Source organism: Canis lupus, chromosome X, assembly GCF_011100685.1.
Source record: "Canis lupus familiaris isolate Mischka breed German Shepherd chromosome X, alternate assembly UU_Cfam_GSD_1.0, whole genome shotgun sequence".
NCBI classification, from domain to species: domain Eukaryota; kingdom Metazoa; phylum Chordata; class Mammalia; order Carnivora; family Canidae; genus Canis; species Canis lupus.
Genome location: NC_049260.1, coordinates 116254672 through 116271968, shown reverse-complemented (window position 1 = coordinate 116271968; position 17297 = coordinate 116254672). Strand labels below are relative to the sequence as shown.

The following is a 17297-nucleotide window of genomic DNA, read 5'->3' as shown; positions in this document are numbered from 1 at the left end:
GCTTCAGAGGAGGAAAAGGTGGTGGTGGTTTCAGAGGGAGGGGACACAAAGTGTAACAGTTGATAAAGAAAATTCTTGCATGATCTATGTCTATGGATCAGAAACCTGTTTCTTGAGCAAGCCTCAAAGAATTGGTCACATTATGTCAGAGGGACTAAAATGTCAATGCCATGCAAAAATGAGTGCAACAGGCCATTTTGCTCTAAAAGTGTACAAACAAGCGTCTTAATGTTCTGTACAATGGTTAGAACTCTGTGGGTGCTTGACAAATGGACATTTGAAGCATCCTTGAAATTTTTAAAATAAAGTGTTTTATGTCTTTAAGTTGAAAAAGAAAGAAAATAACATCACTCTTTCAATTATCCTCTCTTTTCAGAATCATTCTAATTTCCTTCTCTGTTGGATTTTTCCCATCAGCATACAAACATGCTATGATTTCTCCTATCGTCTTAAAACACTTCTGGCCTTACATCTATTGTAGCTACTTCCCTTTTTCTATTTTCCTCTTTTTTTAAAGATTTTGTTTATTTATTCATGAAAGACACAGAGAGAGAGGCAGAGGGAGGAGCAAGGCTCCCAGGACCCCAGGATCACACCCTGAGTGGAAGGCAGACACTCAACCACTGAGCCACCCAGGTGCCCCTTCTCTTTTCCTCTTAGCCCCAAAATTCTTCAAAAGACTTGACTGCACTTGAGACCTCCAGTTCCTCTTCTCTCATACTTTCTTGAGCCCATTGCAATCAGAAGATCAACCCCACCATTACACCAAAACTGTAGCAGTCAATGTCACAAATAACCTTCATGTATTTAAATCCAATCACTGTCACACTCTTCATCTTATTTGCACTATCAGAAGCATCTAACACAGTGGGTCATCTCTCCTTTCACACTCTCTACACTTTGCTCCCATGACACCATGCTATCCTAGCATTCTTCTTATGGTTATCTCAAAATAATTACTTCTGAGTTTTTTTTAAAGGCAATGTGAGTTGTGGCAGACTCTGAGATGGCCCCCAGTGATCCCATCTCTTGCTATTCATGTCTTTATGGAATCCTCTTCCTCTGAGTGTGCATGGAATTTGTGGCTTGCTTTTAGCCCAGAGGGTATGGCAAAGGTGATATGATGTCACTACCATGGAGATGCCATGCAAGATTATAACTTCCATCTTGCTAGCAGACTCATTCCCTTGCTAGCTTTAGTAAAGCCCGCTGCCAAGTTGTGAGCTGCCCCGTGGAGATGCCCACATGGCAAGAAACTCAGGTCTACATCCAGCTAACTTCTTGGAAAGAATCAGAAATGGTCATTTCAGTCTCCTTAGCCAATTCTTCCTCATCTTACCAAACTTCCAGGGGTGGGAGTACCTCAGAGCTCATTTCTTGAATGTTCTATTAACTTATTTAGTGATCCTGTCTAGTCTTGCAGCTTTAAATGTAACTTTATGCCGAGGATTCCAAAATACATATCTCCATCCAGGACCTCTCCTCTCAAGTCAAAACTTATTTAAACTTTTTAAATCTTTTTTTAAAGATTTTATTTATTTATTCATGAGAGACACACACAGGGTGGGGGGCAGAGACACAGGCAGAGGGAGAAGCAGGCCCCATGCAGGGAGTCCGATGTGGGACTTGATCCTGGGTCCCCAGGATCACACCCTGGGCTGAAGGCAGTGCTAAACCATTGAGCCACCCAGGCTGCCCCCAAAAGTTATTTAAACTCTTGAACAAATAAGGGCATCTCAAATATAGCCTGTAGCAAACCCTGGTCTTTGTCTTTCCCCCAAGTCTGTTTTTCACACAGGTTTCCCCATCTCAGCACCATCTTTCACATTTCTCAGGCCCCAAATGTGGAGCCATCATTAACTCTCTCACATCCCACATCCAGCCTATTAGGAAAACTATATTTCATATACCTTCAGAATACCCACAAATTGGATCATATTTCCTGCACTTCTTCCACCAATTCTCTACTAAGCTCCCACTATTTTTTATGTGAATTAATTCTAGTGGCATCCTAACTACTGTCCCTCTTTTGATTCTTATTCTTTATATATAGTATGTTCTAAACCCAGCAGCCAGAGTATTCCTTCTAAAATTAAGTAGATCATAACATTCTTTCACTTAAAACCTTCCAGAGTCCTTTCATCTCACTCAGAAAAACCAAAGCCATATCTATAAGGCCTTACATAATCTAGATTTGTTATCTCTCCCACAGCTCAATTACTTACTGTGTTTCCAAAACACTGGGGTCCCTGATGTTATTCAGACATTTCAGAAACTTATTTCTCTTTTGTGGCTACTGCATTTGCCCTTCCCTATGCCTGAGAATGCGAATTCTCCAGATTTCTGCATGACCTGCTCTCATGACTCCTTTAAGTCTTATTCAAATGCCCACTTCTCAGTAAAGTTTTCCCTGACTGCCCTATTTAAAATCGTCCTATAACGTGTCATAGTGTCCTCCCCTGGATACATAGCTCCTCTGTCAAACTTGTTTTCATATCATTAGAATATTTGTGTGTTTTATAAAGCTATTCAACTATTAATATAGATGAAATTTATAACTTGAAGGTATTCATGAAGTGGTTATTGAATTTGACTTCTGCATACTGAAATGAGTGTTTGCTGTAATGCCTAATTTTGTCAGACATACACTGCTGAATATATTCAGCATTAATGAGACACACACTATACTTTAATAATTGTAAATAACGAAGGTCTCTCTTCAATAGATCACTCACACACGTCAACCTGGCCTTTTTCTATTTACACGTTTTCATTATGCTAGTGTGGGATTTATAATGCAGCAATGCAATGTACCAACTCCAGAGAAGGTCATCTCTTGGCAAGGGAAGGGGAACTAACCTGATATCTTTCCTCACTCAAAGTACCAATTCATGTGTAAGGCAGTGCAGCTGAGCAACACCAGAGTAGGGGGCAGGAGGCCGAGACTCCACTTCTAAATCTTGCCACTGTCTTTCTGTGTTACTCAGGCCAGTGGCTCCGAATATGGGCCTATTTTGCCCCCCAGGGAACATTTGGCAATGTCATGGAGACATGCCAATGACTGGGGATTTGTTACCGGGATCTAAGGAATAGATAGAGGCCAGAGACGCTGTTTAACATTCCATGATGTGCAGGCTAACTCCATCCCCATGACAAGGAATTATCCAGCTCAAATGTCAGTTGTGCTAAAACTAAGAAACCCTAAAGTAAGCAGGTCACTTTATTTCTCTGGGTCTTGGTTTTCTCATCTGTAAAATATCTTAATCCTGTCTCAAGGACTATCCACTGATAAGCTCAAAAGAATAAAGGGCACTCCTGGAAGAGTCTGAAGTCGTTCAATACAGTTTGAAATAATTTAGAAACAGCATTTATTTTCAGACCCATGTCAGAAGAATCTGATGCAAAGACAGGGCAACTGACTTGCTTGGGAAAATCTGGCAAGGGTAGAGAATGCTGGTCTCTGGGCTTCCCCAGTCAACTGGACTGTCATCACGCCACTTCCAAGAGACAGGGCAACATTGTAAGCAATGACTGGACATATTTGCTGAAGTTTTAGTCACAAACTACCACAAAACCTGTTTTTTTTATTCCTTCATCTGTATAGGGTGGGTGAAATTTTTCTTCTCATTTTTGGGTTGCCTTCAAAATCCTCAGGCACTTGAGTTCATCAAACAGTCCATTTGATTTTCTTCTGTGTTGCTAACTCAAGTGTTTCTCTATAAATCCCAAGCCACCGTATCATTACATAATTGATTGCATAGGTCTACCTTTTGAGCCTTACATATCAATATCAAAAATTTCGTGTCCCATAGAGATCTCTTAAGGAAAATGATAACATTGCGTAGTATATTTTATTAATCTAGTGCTGACTTGATTAAACTCTTACTAAGGAATTGAGCATATGCACAGAATCCTGTGAACTGTAGTCATTTTAAAAGTATTTCAAGAAGAATAAGCTCAAATACACAAGCTCTCTTCACACTACACCATCAGAAGTTTGGTAAAGATATAATTTACAATGTTTAGCTGTTCAACATGTTTGTGCTCTTTATATATGCTTCTGCTGTGAAAAACAGATGAAAAGGTTTTCAAAGTCTCTCATATCCAGGTACCCACGTTTCTCTGATGGCTTCACGGGAAGCAGAGGTTACCAATTATCATCTCTACACTGAATCTGAATTATCCTTGTCAAAACCAAGTGCAGCGACCAGAAGATTCAAGATAGTGATATCAATTGTCCCTGAGCTAGCTGTGCCAGCTATTTCATTTCAATCTGAAAGTCATTCATTATTTGACAAGAAGTGTCACTAGAACAGGTAGGTGAGGCCATCACTACTCCTCCCCGGTTTTACGTCATAGTGGAAGTTAATTTGAGATGTTATGAAAAGAAAAGGCAGAAACATGCTTTTCTGTTTCAACAGCTTTAATGAATGAGGAAAGCCAATTTTGTATCAAGTGAGCACCTAATTAGACAAATGGCAGACAAGGACATGGAACCGAGAAGGGCGATTTTAAGTCAGATTTGATATCTCATCTTCTTGAAAGGAGGACAGGTAGTCCCTTGAAGGGACAGCTTGGTAGACCAACAAAGAGATGATATTCTAAACCTCCGTTATACCTGGGAAAGATTCATGTATGCCTGAAGAGAAAATAGGAGAAAATTTCATTGCGTTAATGTCAAAGATCACTCCACTTGAAATTGGGAAACAATTAACTTCAAATTTTGAATGTCATACCTGGCACAGGAAGCGTGAACTTAAACTAAAAAGAGGATGTGTATTGCTCAAATACTTTAAAGGCTTGCAAAACACAGGAGAAGCAAAACATTCAGCCAATGTTTTAAGTATCTCAAAGGGGCAAAAAATAAAAATGAAAATATCACATATGTGACTAGCAACCCACATGGTATAATGAGTGTATATTCTGCTAATATCTCAAAATTATTTTCTGTAAATTAGATGGTTAATAATCCTTTTTGTTTTGTACTCAGGCCTCAGGACTTCTAAAACACTATTTCATCCCAATTATATAACACCAGCAAAAAAAAAAAAAATGTTGGTGACAGTTAAAACTGTAGAGCTAATAGTGCCAAAATTTATTAATGATTTCTTGTTTTTTTTTTAATTTTATTGATTCATGAGAGACCCAGAGAGAGAGGTAGAGACATAGGCAGAGGGAGAAGCAGGCTCCCTGTGGAAAGCTTGACATGGGACCCAATCCCAGGACCCCAGGATCATGCCCTGAGCCAAAGGCAGACTCTCAACCACTGAGCCACCCAGGCATCCCAAGAATAATCATTTGTCAGTGACCAAGTTACTGAATTTAAGTATTTCATACCTTTTTTTTTAAAGATCATTTATTGAGAGAGAGAGAGTGCACAAGCGAGTGTGTACACAACAGAGAAAAGGGCAGAGGGAGAGAATCTTCAAGCAGACTCCCCACTAAGGCAGACCTCGATGTAGGGCTCAATCTCAACCCTGAGATCATGACCTGAGCTGAAACCAAGAATCTGTCACTTAACCAACTGAGCCACCCAGGTGCCCTCATAGGGCACCTTTTTTTAAAATTAGGTAAATACATTGAAAATCTCTGGAACTAGAATCAACATATAGTTTTGATTTCTGTTGGGGAAGGAGCAGGGATCCTAATATAGTCTTGCAGGATTCCCAGAGTTCAGCATTTTCATGCTGCTCTTTGGGGAGTTGAACTTAAGTATCTCGATTTCTCTGTATGATTTGAAACCCTGGATTACCTTCTCACTTGGTTCCCAGACACTGAAGTTTCCATTTTTCTTCTCTGGCCATTCTGCTGGCTTCTATTCTTCCTTTTGTATTTTTAAATGTTGGTGCCTTTTCCAGGGCAGGACCAGCCATTGACACTTTTCTCCCCATTGACTTCCTTAGCAACTATACTCTCTTATCCCATAGCTTCAACTACCACTACCATCATGCCACCCCACACAGATACAGAATCTATAGTAGCTCTTCGGTCTAATGTGGCCATTACTACATTGTGAGATCAACTTATCCCTGTTAAATGACCCACATGAGAAAATTCAGCAAAGGAAAATAGAATGCTGGTCCCCTGAGTCACCAATCATCTGGGCTGTCAACCTTATCATACTGCTTCTAAGAGGTAATATGACACTGTAAGAAAAGGCCTGGCTGGTATGTGTGCTTCGGCATTGGTCCTGAGCTAGAACCAAACCTGTTTTTTATTACTGTATCTGTATAGCCTAGGGGAAGCTTCCCACCACAAATTTTTATTGACTTCAGAGGCCTCATGGACCTGAATTCATCAAACAATCCATTTGATATCTTTTCCATGTTTCTCACTGAAGTGTTTCTCTATGGATCCCAAGCCATAGTATATATTCCTCATTCTGTTGATAACTTTGAAGCTAATCCCCCTGCCTGCTGATTTGTAATACACGCATGCCCACATCTAATAGGGCGAAGTAATCATAACAAGATCAGCTCTTTTATTGAGTGCTTACCTCGCACTAGGCACAATAATCACGTGGGTATTATTATCACCAAAATAGATAGGAAAACCAATCTCCAGAGCTATTTTGTAATTTCTCCAAAGTTATACAGAAAGTGGCAGAGTCAAGATTCAAGCCCAGTTGTGAATTCAGAACCTGGTCTCCTGCCACAATACTATAGAAGGCAATGAGTCTTTATTACTGTTTTGATTATCTACTCATTTGAATCTCTGTCAGTAGCATGCCTGCTTGGACTTCCTCATGTAGAAGCTTTAAATTAGACAGGAATGGGTTTAGGTCTCAAGTCTCATTACCTAGTCCCACAACTTTGGTCAAAACACTGTAACTCTACAAGTCAAAATTTTCACCTCTGTAAACTGACATAATACCACCTATCTCACAGCATTGGGATGAGAATTAAGTCAGAAAATTATGATAAAGAACTGCATGTAGTGCCTGAAATATGCTCCATGATAGACATCTCTGATTATTATTGCTTCCCATCCTTGCTCCCCAACATCATCGGCTTCCCCCTTGTCAGAGCAATATTCTTAATTATCTCTTTCACATACTCTGAAATCTGCCCAAAGGCAGGAACTGTATTATTAACCAGTTTTCTCAAGCACCCAGTCTACTGCCTGGCACTCAGATGCAATTTGCATCCCAGTTGCCATAGAACACTTTGGCCATGAAGGCACTACCTTTCCTTGTTCTGAATTTCAGGCTATACTCCCCTCACCTCCCCCCCACACACACACGGGCATTTGTTGGCTTCCCAGTATTTTAGCTAATGGAACTTTTAGTGTTGTGTTGTTAAACACTGTCATCTCCAAACAGTCCCTTCTGGCAGGACTTTCCTGATCGCTTATAGCCCCTGTAATCCAGTACAGAGAGAAATGCCCCTCTATGGGCAAGACAATTTATATATGAGGAAATCTTCAACCAGAGTAGCTATGACATAGGAGACGTATGCAGAGATTGTAGAAGTTGGACACTGTTGGGTACAGCTTTTCGAGCTGAATTTGAAAAGCGTGAAGGACATCAAGGCTAAAATCTCATCATGGAAAGAGAAGATCAGAGCATATGGCTTGTCAAGCAAAGCAAGCCACCTTGCCCTTTCAGAAACAGCACAGAGGTACTATTAAGCATGTAAAATAGTTGTTGAGGTTACTTCTAGGGAATATAAATATAAATGCTAATAAATGAATATGTAGCAGAGGCATTCATAACTTCTGGTGAGTAAAGAACATTCAGAAAGATATTCTAATGGAACCAGTCAGTAAATGAAAATGTTTTCATTCTAAAAGTGAGGAAGAGTTTTAATCAAACATATGCTAAGAATGTAATAATATTGATGTGTACTGATTTAAAGAACATTGAATCAAAATGTTTACTTTTTTCAAAGACCATCTCCTGTGATATGACTTTCTGAGACCTAATTTGAAAGATATTCTGACTGTATGAATTGATATTTTATACAGCATGAGTTGTTCACAGGTGTTTTATCAGAAAATGAATGTCTCTTTTTTTGTTGTTCATACAGTAATGTGAGGAATGGCATAATAAACTGGTTGAAAGAGGGAATGCTGAAAATGGTTATATGAAAAGAATTTGAATTTTTTAAAGATGAGTGTTGTGGCAGACAAATTCTGAGATGGCCTCCAGTGATCCCACCTTCTGGCAGCCATGTCCTTAGGTAATCTTCTCCCTTTAAGTGTGGACAGAATTTGTGGCTTGCTTTTAACCAACAGAGTATGGCAAAGGAAATAGGATGTCACTTCTGTGGTTATGTTATATAAGATTATGACTTCCATCTAGCAGACTCTTTACTAAAGCCCACTACTAGGCTCCATGAGCTGCCCCATGGAGATGCCCACGTGGCAAGGAACTGAAGTCTATATCCAGCCATCATCTTGAAAGCAACCAAGGCTCTAGCTCAAAGCTCAAAAGGAATTGACTGAATCATGTCAAGAACTCCAGAAGTGATGTTGGAAGTGGATCCTTCCTCAATTAAACCTCCGATGAGACCCCCCAGGCTTGGCCAACATCTTAAATGCAGCATCAACAGAGACACCTAGGTGGCTCAGTGGTTGAGTGTCTGCCTTCAACTCAGGGTGTGATCCCAGGGTCAAGTCCCACATTGGGCTCCCTGCTCAGTGGGGAGCCTGCTTCTCCCTCTGCCTGTGTCTCTGCCTCTCTCTGTGTGTCTCTCATGAATAGATAAATAAAATCTTTAAAAAGTAAGAAAGGGATAAACGTGTAAAAAGTGGTCACAGCAACATTGTAGTAACAAAACATGAGAAACAACCCAATGTCTAATAACAAGAGACTGGATAATTAAATTATGCTGAGGTCACCTGATGACCTGACATATAGGTGAGAAAATTATTTTTTTTGAGGTGAGAAAATGAATAACCTATAGCTTTATTCATCAGCATAAAGAAATCCCAGAAGCATTAGAATGACTGAAAGAACTAAGATGATGGTTACGTGTAGTATGACATCATCCTCATGAAGATCCAAAAACTGAACAATATACTGTTTAGGGATGCTTATAAATATAATGAAAGTATTAAAAAAAGAAAAGCAAGGGAAAGATAAAAGTAAACTTGAGGAGGTGTTTGCCACTTTGGGGGAGGTAGGGACACAGGGTAGATGAGAGGAAAACAAAGGTAGCAGCAAGGGCACTGGGAACGTTCTAATTCCTAAGTTGGTTGGTAAGTTTATAAGTTTTTATTTTATCATTAGGCTTCCTATTGTATACAACTCATCCTTTGGTATGTACCAACTGTCTCTGGGATGGTGGAGACAAATATCTAATAAAGACAATACTCAAATTTCAGGAAACATCTAAGAACTTAGATTTGTAGGGCACGTGGGTGGCTTGGTCAGCTAAATGTCTGGCTCTTGATTTTGGCTCAGGTCACGATCTCAGGGTCGTGGGATGGAGCCCCAAGTCAGGCTCCACACTGGGTTTGCAGCCTGCTTAAGATTCTCTCTCTCCATGTCCCTCTGTACCTCCCCCTGCCCCCCCCAAATAACTTAGTTCTGTAAATATGTTTCCTATTTCAAATGATAATACTTTGAAAAGACAACAGAATTGAGTTGTTTAGGTCAAAATCTTTGCATGTTTGATGGTGCCTGGGTGGCTCCGTCAGTTCAGTGTCCAATTTGTGATTTCAATTCAGGTCATTCTCTCGGAGTTGTGAGATCAAGCTCGGCATCAGGCTTCGTGCTGGGTGTGGCGTCTGCTTGGAATTCTCTCCCTCCCTTTCATTTTTTTTAAGTTTTTTTTCTCCCTCCCTTTCATTTTTTAAAATTTTTTCTCCCTCCCTTTCATTTTTTAAAATTTTTTTCTCCCTCCCTTTCTGCCCGCCTCCATCCTTGCTCACTCTCTGTCAAAAATCTTTGCATGTTTGACCACATGATATGTGTTCCCTGAGATAAATACAGGTAACAGATTTAAGCAAACTCAAAAATAAACCTAATGGAGTGAAAATGTGCACTGTTTGAAGAACCATAGTATTTTGCCCAAATTTCTCAACTTTGATGTTTTAAGGATGCTTTTGCATTAAAGGTTAAAAGAAAGACGCTAGCATTCATATTTCTCATTGCAATTTTTTTATTTCTGTCCAAAGTCTTTTCATATTATTCATTATATAGGTCTTTATTTTTTTCAATGGATACAAATTTCATTTAAAGGTACTGGATCCTTGGTGTGTGTTTTTTTTTAAGGGAGTGAAAACACAAATGTTATATGTCAAAAGGGATGAGATGACACAGCTTCAGAGGTACACAAAAGCACAATAAAATGAGGTGAAAAGTAAATAGACAAAAATCAAAATAACATCAAAGGGAGATCAACAGAAATCGACACACACAAAACCGAAACCAACAAACATCCCAAGAAGGAAGAAGTGAAACCAAAAGAAACATAGAAAGAAAGAAAACGGTAATGTTGAGCGTTCCCACAAAGTGGTCTGTTTCATCCCTTTAGACTCGTAGAGCAAGGCATCCAGACCCTGAAATAAGTCAGCCTTTGTTTGCTTGTGTGGAGTCCAGCCCCGTCCTAGTGCTGTGATCCTCTGTGCTTCTGGTCATACTCATTCACCAATCTTTTGATGTGGACCAGCTTGTCATAAAGATCCTGGCACTTTTGTTTTTCTGCGCAATAGTTCGGATTCCTCTGCTTCATCTTCTGGTATTCTAGCGAGATTGTTTCGTTGATCTCCTGGTACTCTTTCGACTCTGGAGGAAAGCGCTTCCTCTGCGTATCTAGGTCAATAAAGATGCTGGACAGAGACAGCATCTTGTTGTACAAGGCCTGGTAGTCATCGTACTCTGCTCGGAAGTCCTGCTCGTAGCGCTGACGCTGCTCGGGGGAGACGATGGTGACATAGGTGGCCAGGTACCCGGGGACCTCGGGCACCGCCTGGGCCCCCGCGGGAGCGCTGCAGCCCCAGTGCTCACCTGCGCGGCCTTGGCCCCTGGGCTCGCTGACCTGTCCCCGCGGCCCGTCACTCTGGTGGTCCTGCGTCGTCGCCTGGCTCCCCTGCATGCGCTCTGGGTAGGTCAACTGAATGGAAAGAGAGGGGAACGTCTTCACGGCGACCTGTCTCCCGCGGCGGCTCCCGAAGATCTTAGATATGAGAGTCCGGTGGCCGCGCGCGTTTCGGGGCGCGGGTCTTGCGGCGGCGCTGCAGGCTCTGCCGCTGCTGCTGGGTGTCGCCGGCCCGGGCGGCTGTGACCCTGCGAGGCGCGGCGAGGGCGCCGGTGGGGCCGGGGCCGGGGCCGGGGCGGGGGCCGCGGCGGCGGCTTCGGAACGCGGCGACGGAGCGGGGTCGTTCCCGCGGCCACCTAGGGTTCCCTGCGTGGCCGGGGCCTGCGCCAGGCGAGATATTCGGATCTTCCTCCTCGCCAAGTGCACAGTGGCCACGGTGAACAGGTGCTCCTGGGAGGCCACTGCATCGGCTTGGGGACACATAGAAGCTTCTGGGCCCTTGGCACCTGCGGCACTCTGCAGCCCCTGTACTCTGCGGGAGAGCACCAGCTCCAGGGACTGCCTTTCTAGCTCGCTATAGCCAGGCCAGTCTTTCTGGAGCTCCTGGAAAACGTCATCTTTGAGGGTGTATGAAGAAGTCTGAGGGTTCACATTGGCCACTTGCTGCAGAAGGTCTCCAAGCGAGCTGACGTCGTTTTCGGTGACGCCGTCTTTCTGAAGGCGAATGAGCAGTTCGGGTTTCCTGTAGTCCTTCAGGGCCAGCAGGTGGATCACCCTCTCCCTGCACGGTCTCAGGTGCACGCTGCTGGTAGCTCGGGACTTTCGGATGGTGTATGCAGGGTTAATGGGCGCTGTTCTCTTCCTCTCGGGCACTGGATCCGGAGTGATCTGCGGTGTTTTCCGAACCGGCACTCTTTTCTCCACGCACAGCTTCCTGATTCTTCTCCATTTGTTGCACAGTCCCTCCTCTGCCTCGGTCCTCTTCTCTTCTGTCATCTGGCAAGGGTTGGTCGGTGTGGACATCGGTTCCTCTTGCATCGAGCTTGGACAGCTGAGCTCGGAGGGACTGTAGCTTGAGACCGGTTTTGGGGTACGGTCTTGATGGTTGTCCTCACCGACATCTGAGAACAAAAAGTCAAGGTCATATATATCTGTGATTGAGTCATCTGGGGAGATTGTGAAAAACTCTTCGAGTCCTTGGAACTGGAAAGAAGCCTGAGGAAGCACTGTAGTCTCATAGTTCTCAAAAGAGTCCATTGCTGAGATGGCCGATCCGGTGAGCTGCATGGGCTGCCCAGTGACAGGGCCCTGCGTTGGCCCTAAGCCATAGGCCTCCTGTACGGCCACCTCTCCTTCCTGGTCTACCAGGCTCCCCAGTGTTCTCCCTTCATAGGCTGCCATATAGTCATATCTGTAAAGATCAAAGTTCAAACAGTAAAATACTTTAGAAAACGATAACTCTCCTTGGAAAAAATATTTCTTATTGCTATCATTTCAAAAACTGTGATTCTAAGAGATTTTTCCCCACAGAACAAAGCAAGAAATGCCCAGTTGAGATAGAACCTGGAGAAGTAAAGCTGGTTCTAAAGATCTCATCCCTTTCCAATGTTCTCTCTTTCAGATCTTAGTCTGTCTTTAGGAGGAACTGTTACCCTCACTGGAAAGTGCTCAATTATTCCCTGAGCTCAGTGCATAAAAGTCATCTCCTCCCAGTAAATCCAACCTCAAGTAGAGGTACTTGGTGAGGGGATTACTAGGTGGTACAAGCTCATGAAAACTGGAGCACGATTAGCAGGAAGTCCTCCTTGCATTTACTCTGACGTGCCAGTGGGCTCTGGAGTCCTCGGGACTGAAGCCTGGCCCTCATTTCTTAGCTAAATATATTATTAGTGGTGTATAAAAGCCAAAATTTGAGAGGTGCTTGTTTCTCTTTCTCAACTTTCTAACCATTACCAATGAGTGGAAGGAGTTTGCACCTCCTTAGCTTGCCACTTGCATCCATTATATGACTTCTTTGCACTCCTCCCCCAGAGGATCCTCAGCAAATCACAGGATCATCCAGGTGAAAATGCCCATGCTAAAAAAAAAATCTTGTAGCTAGGCATTCTAGAGGTGTACAGTTTAATCACGGAATACACACAAATTACAAGAAATCATTCCAACCAGTTTCACCCCAAAAGACAGCAGTCACGATTCTCCCTCCTTTCCCCCTTCCCACTCCCAGGCTGTCTTATTTTCAGATCTCCTACCCTAACTGAAGGCCTCACTTGCCACCTTATCACTCATCTAGAAAAAGCTCAGCATCATCTTCTTCTAGTCCCTCAATGTGTCCATCAATCAATAAAGAAGTTACATGTATATTCAATCATAAGAAAGGACAAGCTGCAATTCATGACAAGGAGGGACCTAGAGGGTGTTACACTAAGTGAAATAAGTCAGACAGAGAAAGAAAAATACCACATGATCTCACTTATATGTTGAATTGGAAAGAGCCAAACTCACAGAAACAGACTAGATACAAACCTCCAGTTTAAGTTCTCAGGATCTAATGTAAATCACAGAGGTTGTAGTTAATAGTTCTGTGCTATATCATTGCTAAATGAATAGACCTTAAATGTTCCTCCCACCAAAAAGAAAGGATAGTCAGGTGCATAGCAGAGGGCACTCTCGCAATGTGTGTCAAAAGAATGAATAATAGTACCTTTGCATTTAGCCCCACAAAGTACATTCCTGTCACATCAAGAAGTTACACTAAGTCTGTTAATGTCAGTGAAATGTCCTGTTCTTTAAGATGTTTTTCATGATTCTGTTAACTTCACGGTATATTTGTGTTTTAAGAAATGAAACCACTGCTGCAGAGAGAATGTGAAATAGTTCCTCAGAAAACCAATGAACTGCTGAAGTACATTCAGCAAGACAGTGTTCTAAAGTATGCACAAATGCTTTGTTTGATTCTTTCTGGAGACCTCTAGTAGACACAGGAAGAAATAATATATCCTTCAGGATCTCTACATCTGCAACCTTTGGGAGAATGACCAAAATATTTCTAGGGTTGTCCTATACCCAGTGGAAATAACAACAAAATATTCCTTAACACAAGATGGGGAAGCGGGGCATGTTATAACAAAAAGTACAGAATGGTATTGATAGGCAAAAAAAAAAGAAGACTTGAAAACATGAAGAATTCATGATTTCTGAAAAGAAAACTCTCCATACTCTGGGAATGCCAAGTATGGTTAAATTACTGCATGCATTTAGTACCATTACAATAACAACTGGAGCAGGACCTTTTTTCTTTAAATCTGTCAAAATTATTCTAAAATTCAACTCTAAGAAAAGCTAAAAGAATTTCACTAAGGAGAGTAAGAACAGAGAGTTCACACTGCCTGATATTATCACGTAAAGATAGAATAATTAACAGTCAGGAACCGGCATAAGAAGAGATTGAAAATCAATCAACTTTCTGATTAATACAATATTAATATAATAATAATATCATAAATTATATTCCAACAAAATTGAATTTCTCTGCTAAATTGTCTAGCTTGCCATGTTGGTACCACGATGGAATAGATGTTTACTCCACAAGGGACTATTTGATTGGACGGAAATAGCTAATAAAATGACTCTACAACTTATATATTTTGAAAGCCACTCATAAATCTACCTGGCTCTCTAGCAAATGCTGAAGCACGTCAAATGACAAAACATTATTCATCAATCTCAAAGTAATATACAGTTGACCCTTGAACAGCCCAGCAGCTAGGAGTGTTAACCCCCCACACAGCCAAAAAATTCACATATAACTTTTGACTCCCCCAAAACTTAACTACTAACAGCCTACTGTTGACCAGAAAGCTAACCAATGACACAAGCAGTTGGTTAACTTTTAAGGGTCAACCACACTTATCTCATTGTTACAAGGCGATAAGACTTCAAAACCTCCCTTTGACCACTGTGGTCACCCCACTCAAAACTCATGAGCCTCCCCCCAAACTGCTCATTCTGGGTAATCCTGGGTGAGATAACAGGAGGCTTGGGGAGCCAGCACTGCCAGGTACCCTGTATCTCACTGATAACCCTTTCTGGAGCCTCCTTGTTGGCTTTGAAATAAAACATAGCAACCACTTAAGTCCAGTTTGAATCATTCTTGGTAGTTGCCAAACCTCTTGAGGTCTGGCTTGGTTCAGAACTCATTCCACCATCCCTCACCTATCCATTGTTTTTGGTCATCATCCAAAACATAACTTCTAGGAGAGCTCTAGTCTCATCTCTGTGTACCTTCACACTGCTTTGAGCTGCTTTAGCTCTGCAATTACCCACAATCCTACCCTGCTAGGACTCTGACATCACAGTCAGCAATGTTCTTGAACATTCTACACCTCTGCCTTAAAGTGAAAGCAGCCCAGGTGGCTCAGTGGTTCAGTGATACCTTCAGCCCAGGGCCTGATCCTGGAGTCCCAGGATCGAGTCCCACATCGGGCTCCCTGTATGGAGCCTGCTTCTCCCTCTGCCTGTGTCTCTGCCTGTGTGTGTGTGTGTGTGTGTGTGTGTGTGTGTCTCATGAATAAATAAATAAAATCTTTAAAAAAATCACTTGAAGTGAAATTCAACTACAGCCCTCTCAAGATGAGCCCACTTGTTTTCTCTGACCCTTTGTACCTCGGGGTTGATACATATATAGTCTAATGCATATGTTAACATGTGCTAACATTAATGTTCTTGACAGGCAATATATCCAGTAAAATCTGAAAGCACAGACTTGCCTATGTTTGGGGTCCATGCTTCAGTGTCTATACATACGCTCTGATTAGAGATGAGCCTTCCTTATTCATCGGGTGACTAATGCTTCTTGATTTTTGATTCAGAATTTCATAGCCTTGTGGAATTATCTCTTCCATATTCTCAAATTTCTTCTCTCAAATGTTTCACAGTAATCTGCAGTAGTGCTGTGATCTGTTTTCACTGAGGCTACGATGAAACAGAATATAATTCCAAGATAACTGGAAATGCTTTCCTTAAACCAGCATGTGGACTATGATTAATTTAGAACTTCCCTTGTGCAGAAATCATTTTAAGGAAAGATACTGTTCCTACCTTCCTAACTCCCTGAAATTCCCTTGAATCAGGGACCACCCTTAATGCTGTGGTCCTTGTTTCTACTAAAGCCATCCTGATTTTTTTTTCCTGTCTGGCTTAGTAGAGAGTAAGAAAAGCCTGATATCAAGATTCCCCAGGAACCTGAGACAGTAGACACTCTCCTATATTTTGATTGATCTCCTCAACAATGGTAGTCATTTAGCTTTTGATTTCTTTCCAAGTAGTTTTCTCCTTCCATTCAGAACAGAATATTATAAATACAAATACTTTTCAAAGCACTGATAATAGTTCTAAAAACCCCTCCTTGCTAAGTGAAATGCCATTAGGGCTGAGCTTTTCACAATGATGCAATAATCCTAGCCAGGCCTGCCTAGCCCAATTATCAATTGGAATTTTGAGCAACTATAGGCACTCATTGTGCTCCAGGAAAGCCCAGCAAGCATAGGGCCCATTGGGTACTTGCTGGGTCAATACAGTAGCTCTGTGTTCTTTCTGTTGCTTTTTCAAGTTTGTATTTAAATTCCAGTTAGTTAACACACAGTTTGACATTAGTTTCAAGTCAGAATTTAGTGATTCATCACTTACATACAATACTCATTGCTCATCACAAGTTCTCTCCTAATACCTACTCATCATCCATTTAATTCATCCCTGTGCCCACCCCTCTCTTCAGCAACCCTCTTTTCTCTCTCTCTCTCTCTCTCTCTCTCTCTCTCTCGTCCTCTATAGTTAAGAGTCTATTTTTGGACTGGTCCCTCTTTTTTCCCCTACATTCACTCGTTGTGTTTTCCCCACATTCATCTGTTGTGTTTCTTAATTTCCACATATGACTGAAATCATATGGTATTTGTCTTTCTCTGTCTTTCTCTGACTGATTTATTTCATTTAGCATAATACTCTCTAGCTCCATCCACGCCATTACAAATGGCAAGATTTTATACCTTTTTATGGCTGAGAAATATTGCATTATATATATTTTGCAAATTTAATTTGACTACAATATGTCTTGGTATTGGCCTCCTTTTGTTGATTTTGATGGGGGTTCTGTGTGCCTCCTGGATTTGGATGTTTCTTTCCCCAGATTAGGGAAATTTTCAGTTATAATCTCTTCAAATAAACCTTCTGCCCTCTTTTCTCTCTTCTTTTTCTTCTTCTTCTTCTTCTTCTTCTTCTTCTTCTTCTTCTTCTTCTTCTTCTTCTTCTTCTTCTTCT

At 41.7% G+C, this 17297-nt stretch overlaps 1 protein-coding gene across 1 annotated transcript in view; it reads right to left on the bottom strand.

The window, feature by feature from the left end:
* Positions 1 to 10553: 10553 nt before the first annotated feature.
* The window catches only part of LOC102152097 (RNA polymerase II elongation factor ELL2-like), a 114309-nt gene continuing 107565 nt past the window's right edge, over positions 10554 to 17297 (bottom strand). Inside the window, exon 5 of the mRNA XM_038588846.1 lies at positions 10554 to 12396. Within this exon, the coding sequence (XP_038444774.1) occupies positions 10554 to 12396 (1843 nt within the window). The remainder of the gene's footprint in view (positions 12397 to 17297) is intronic.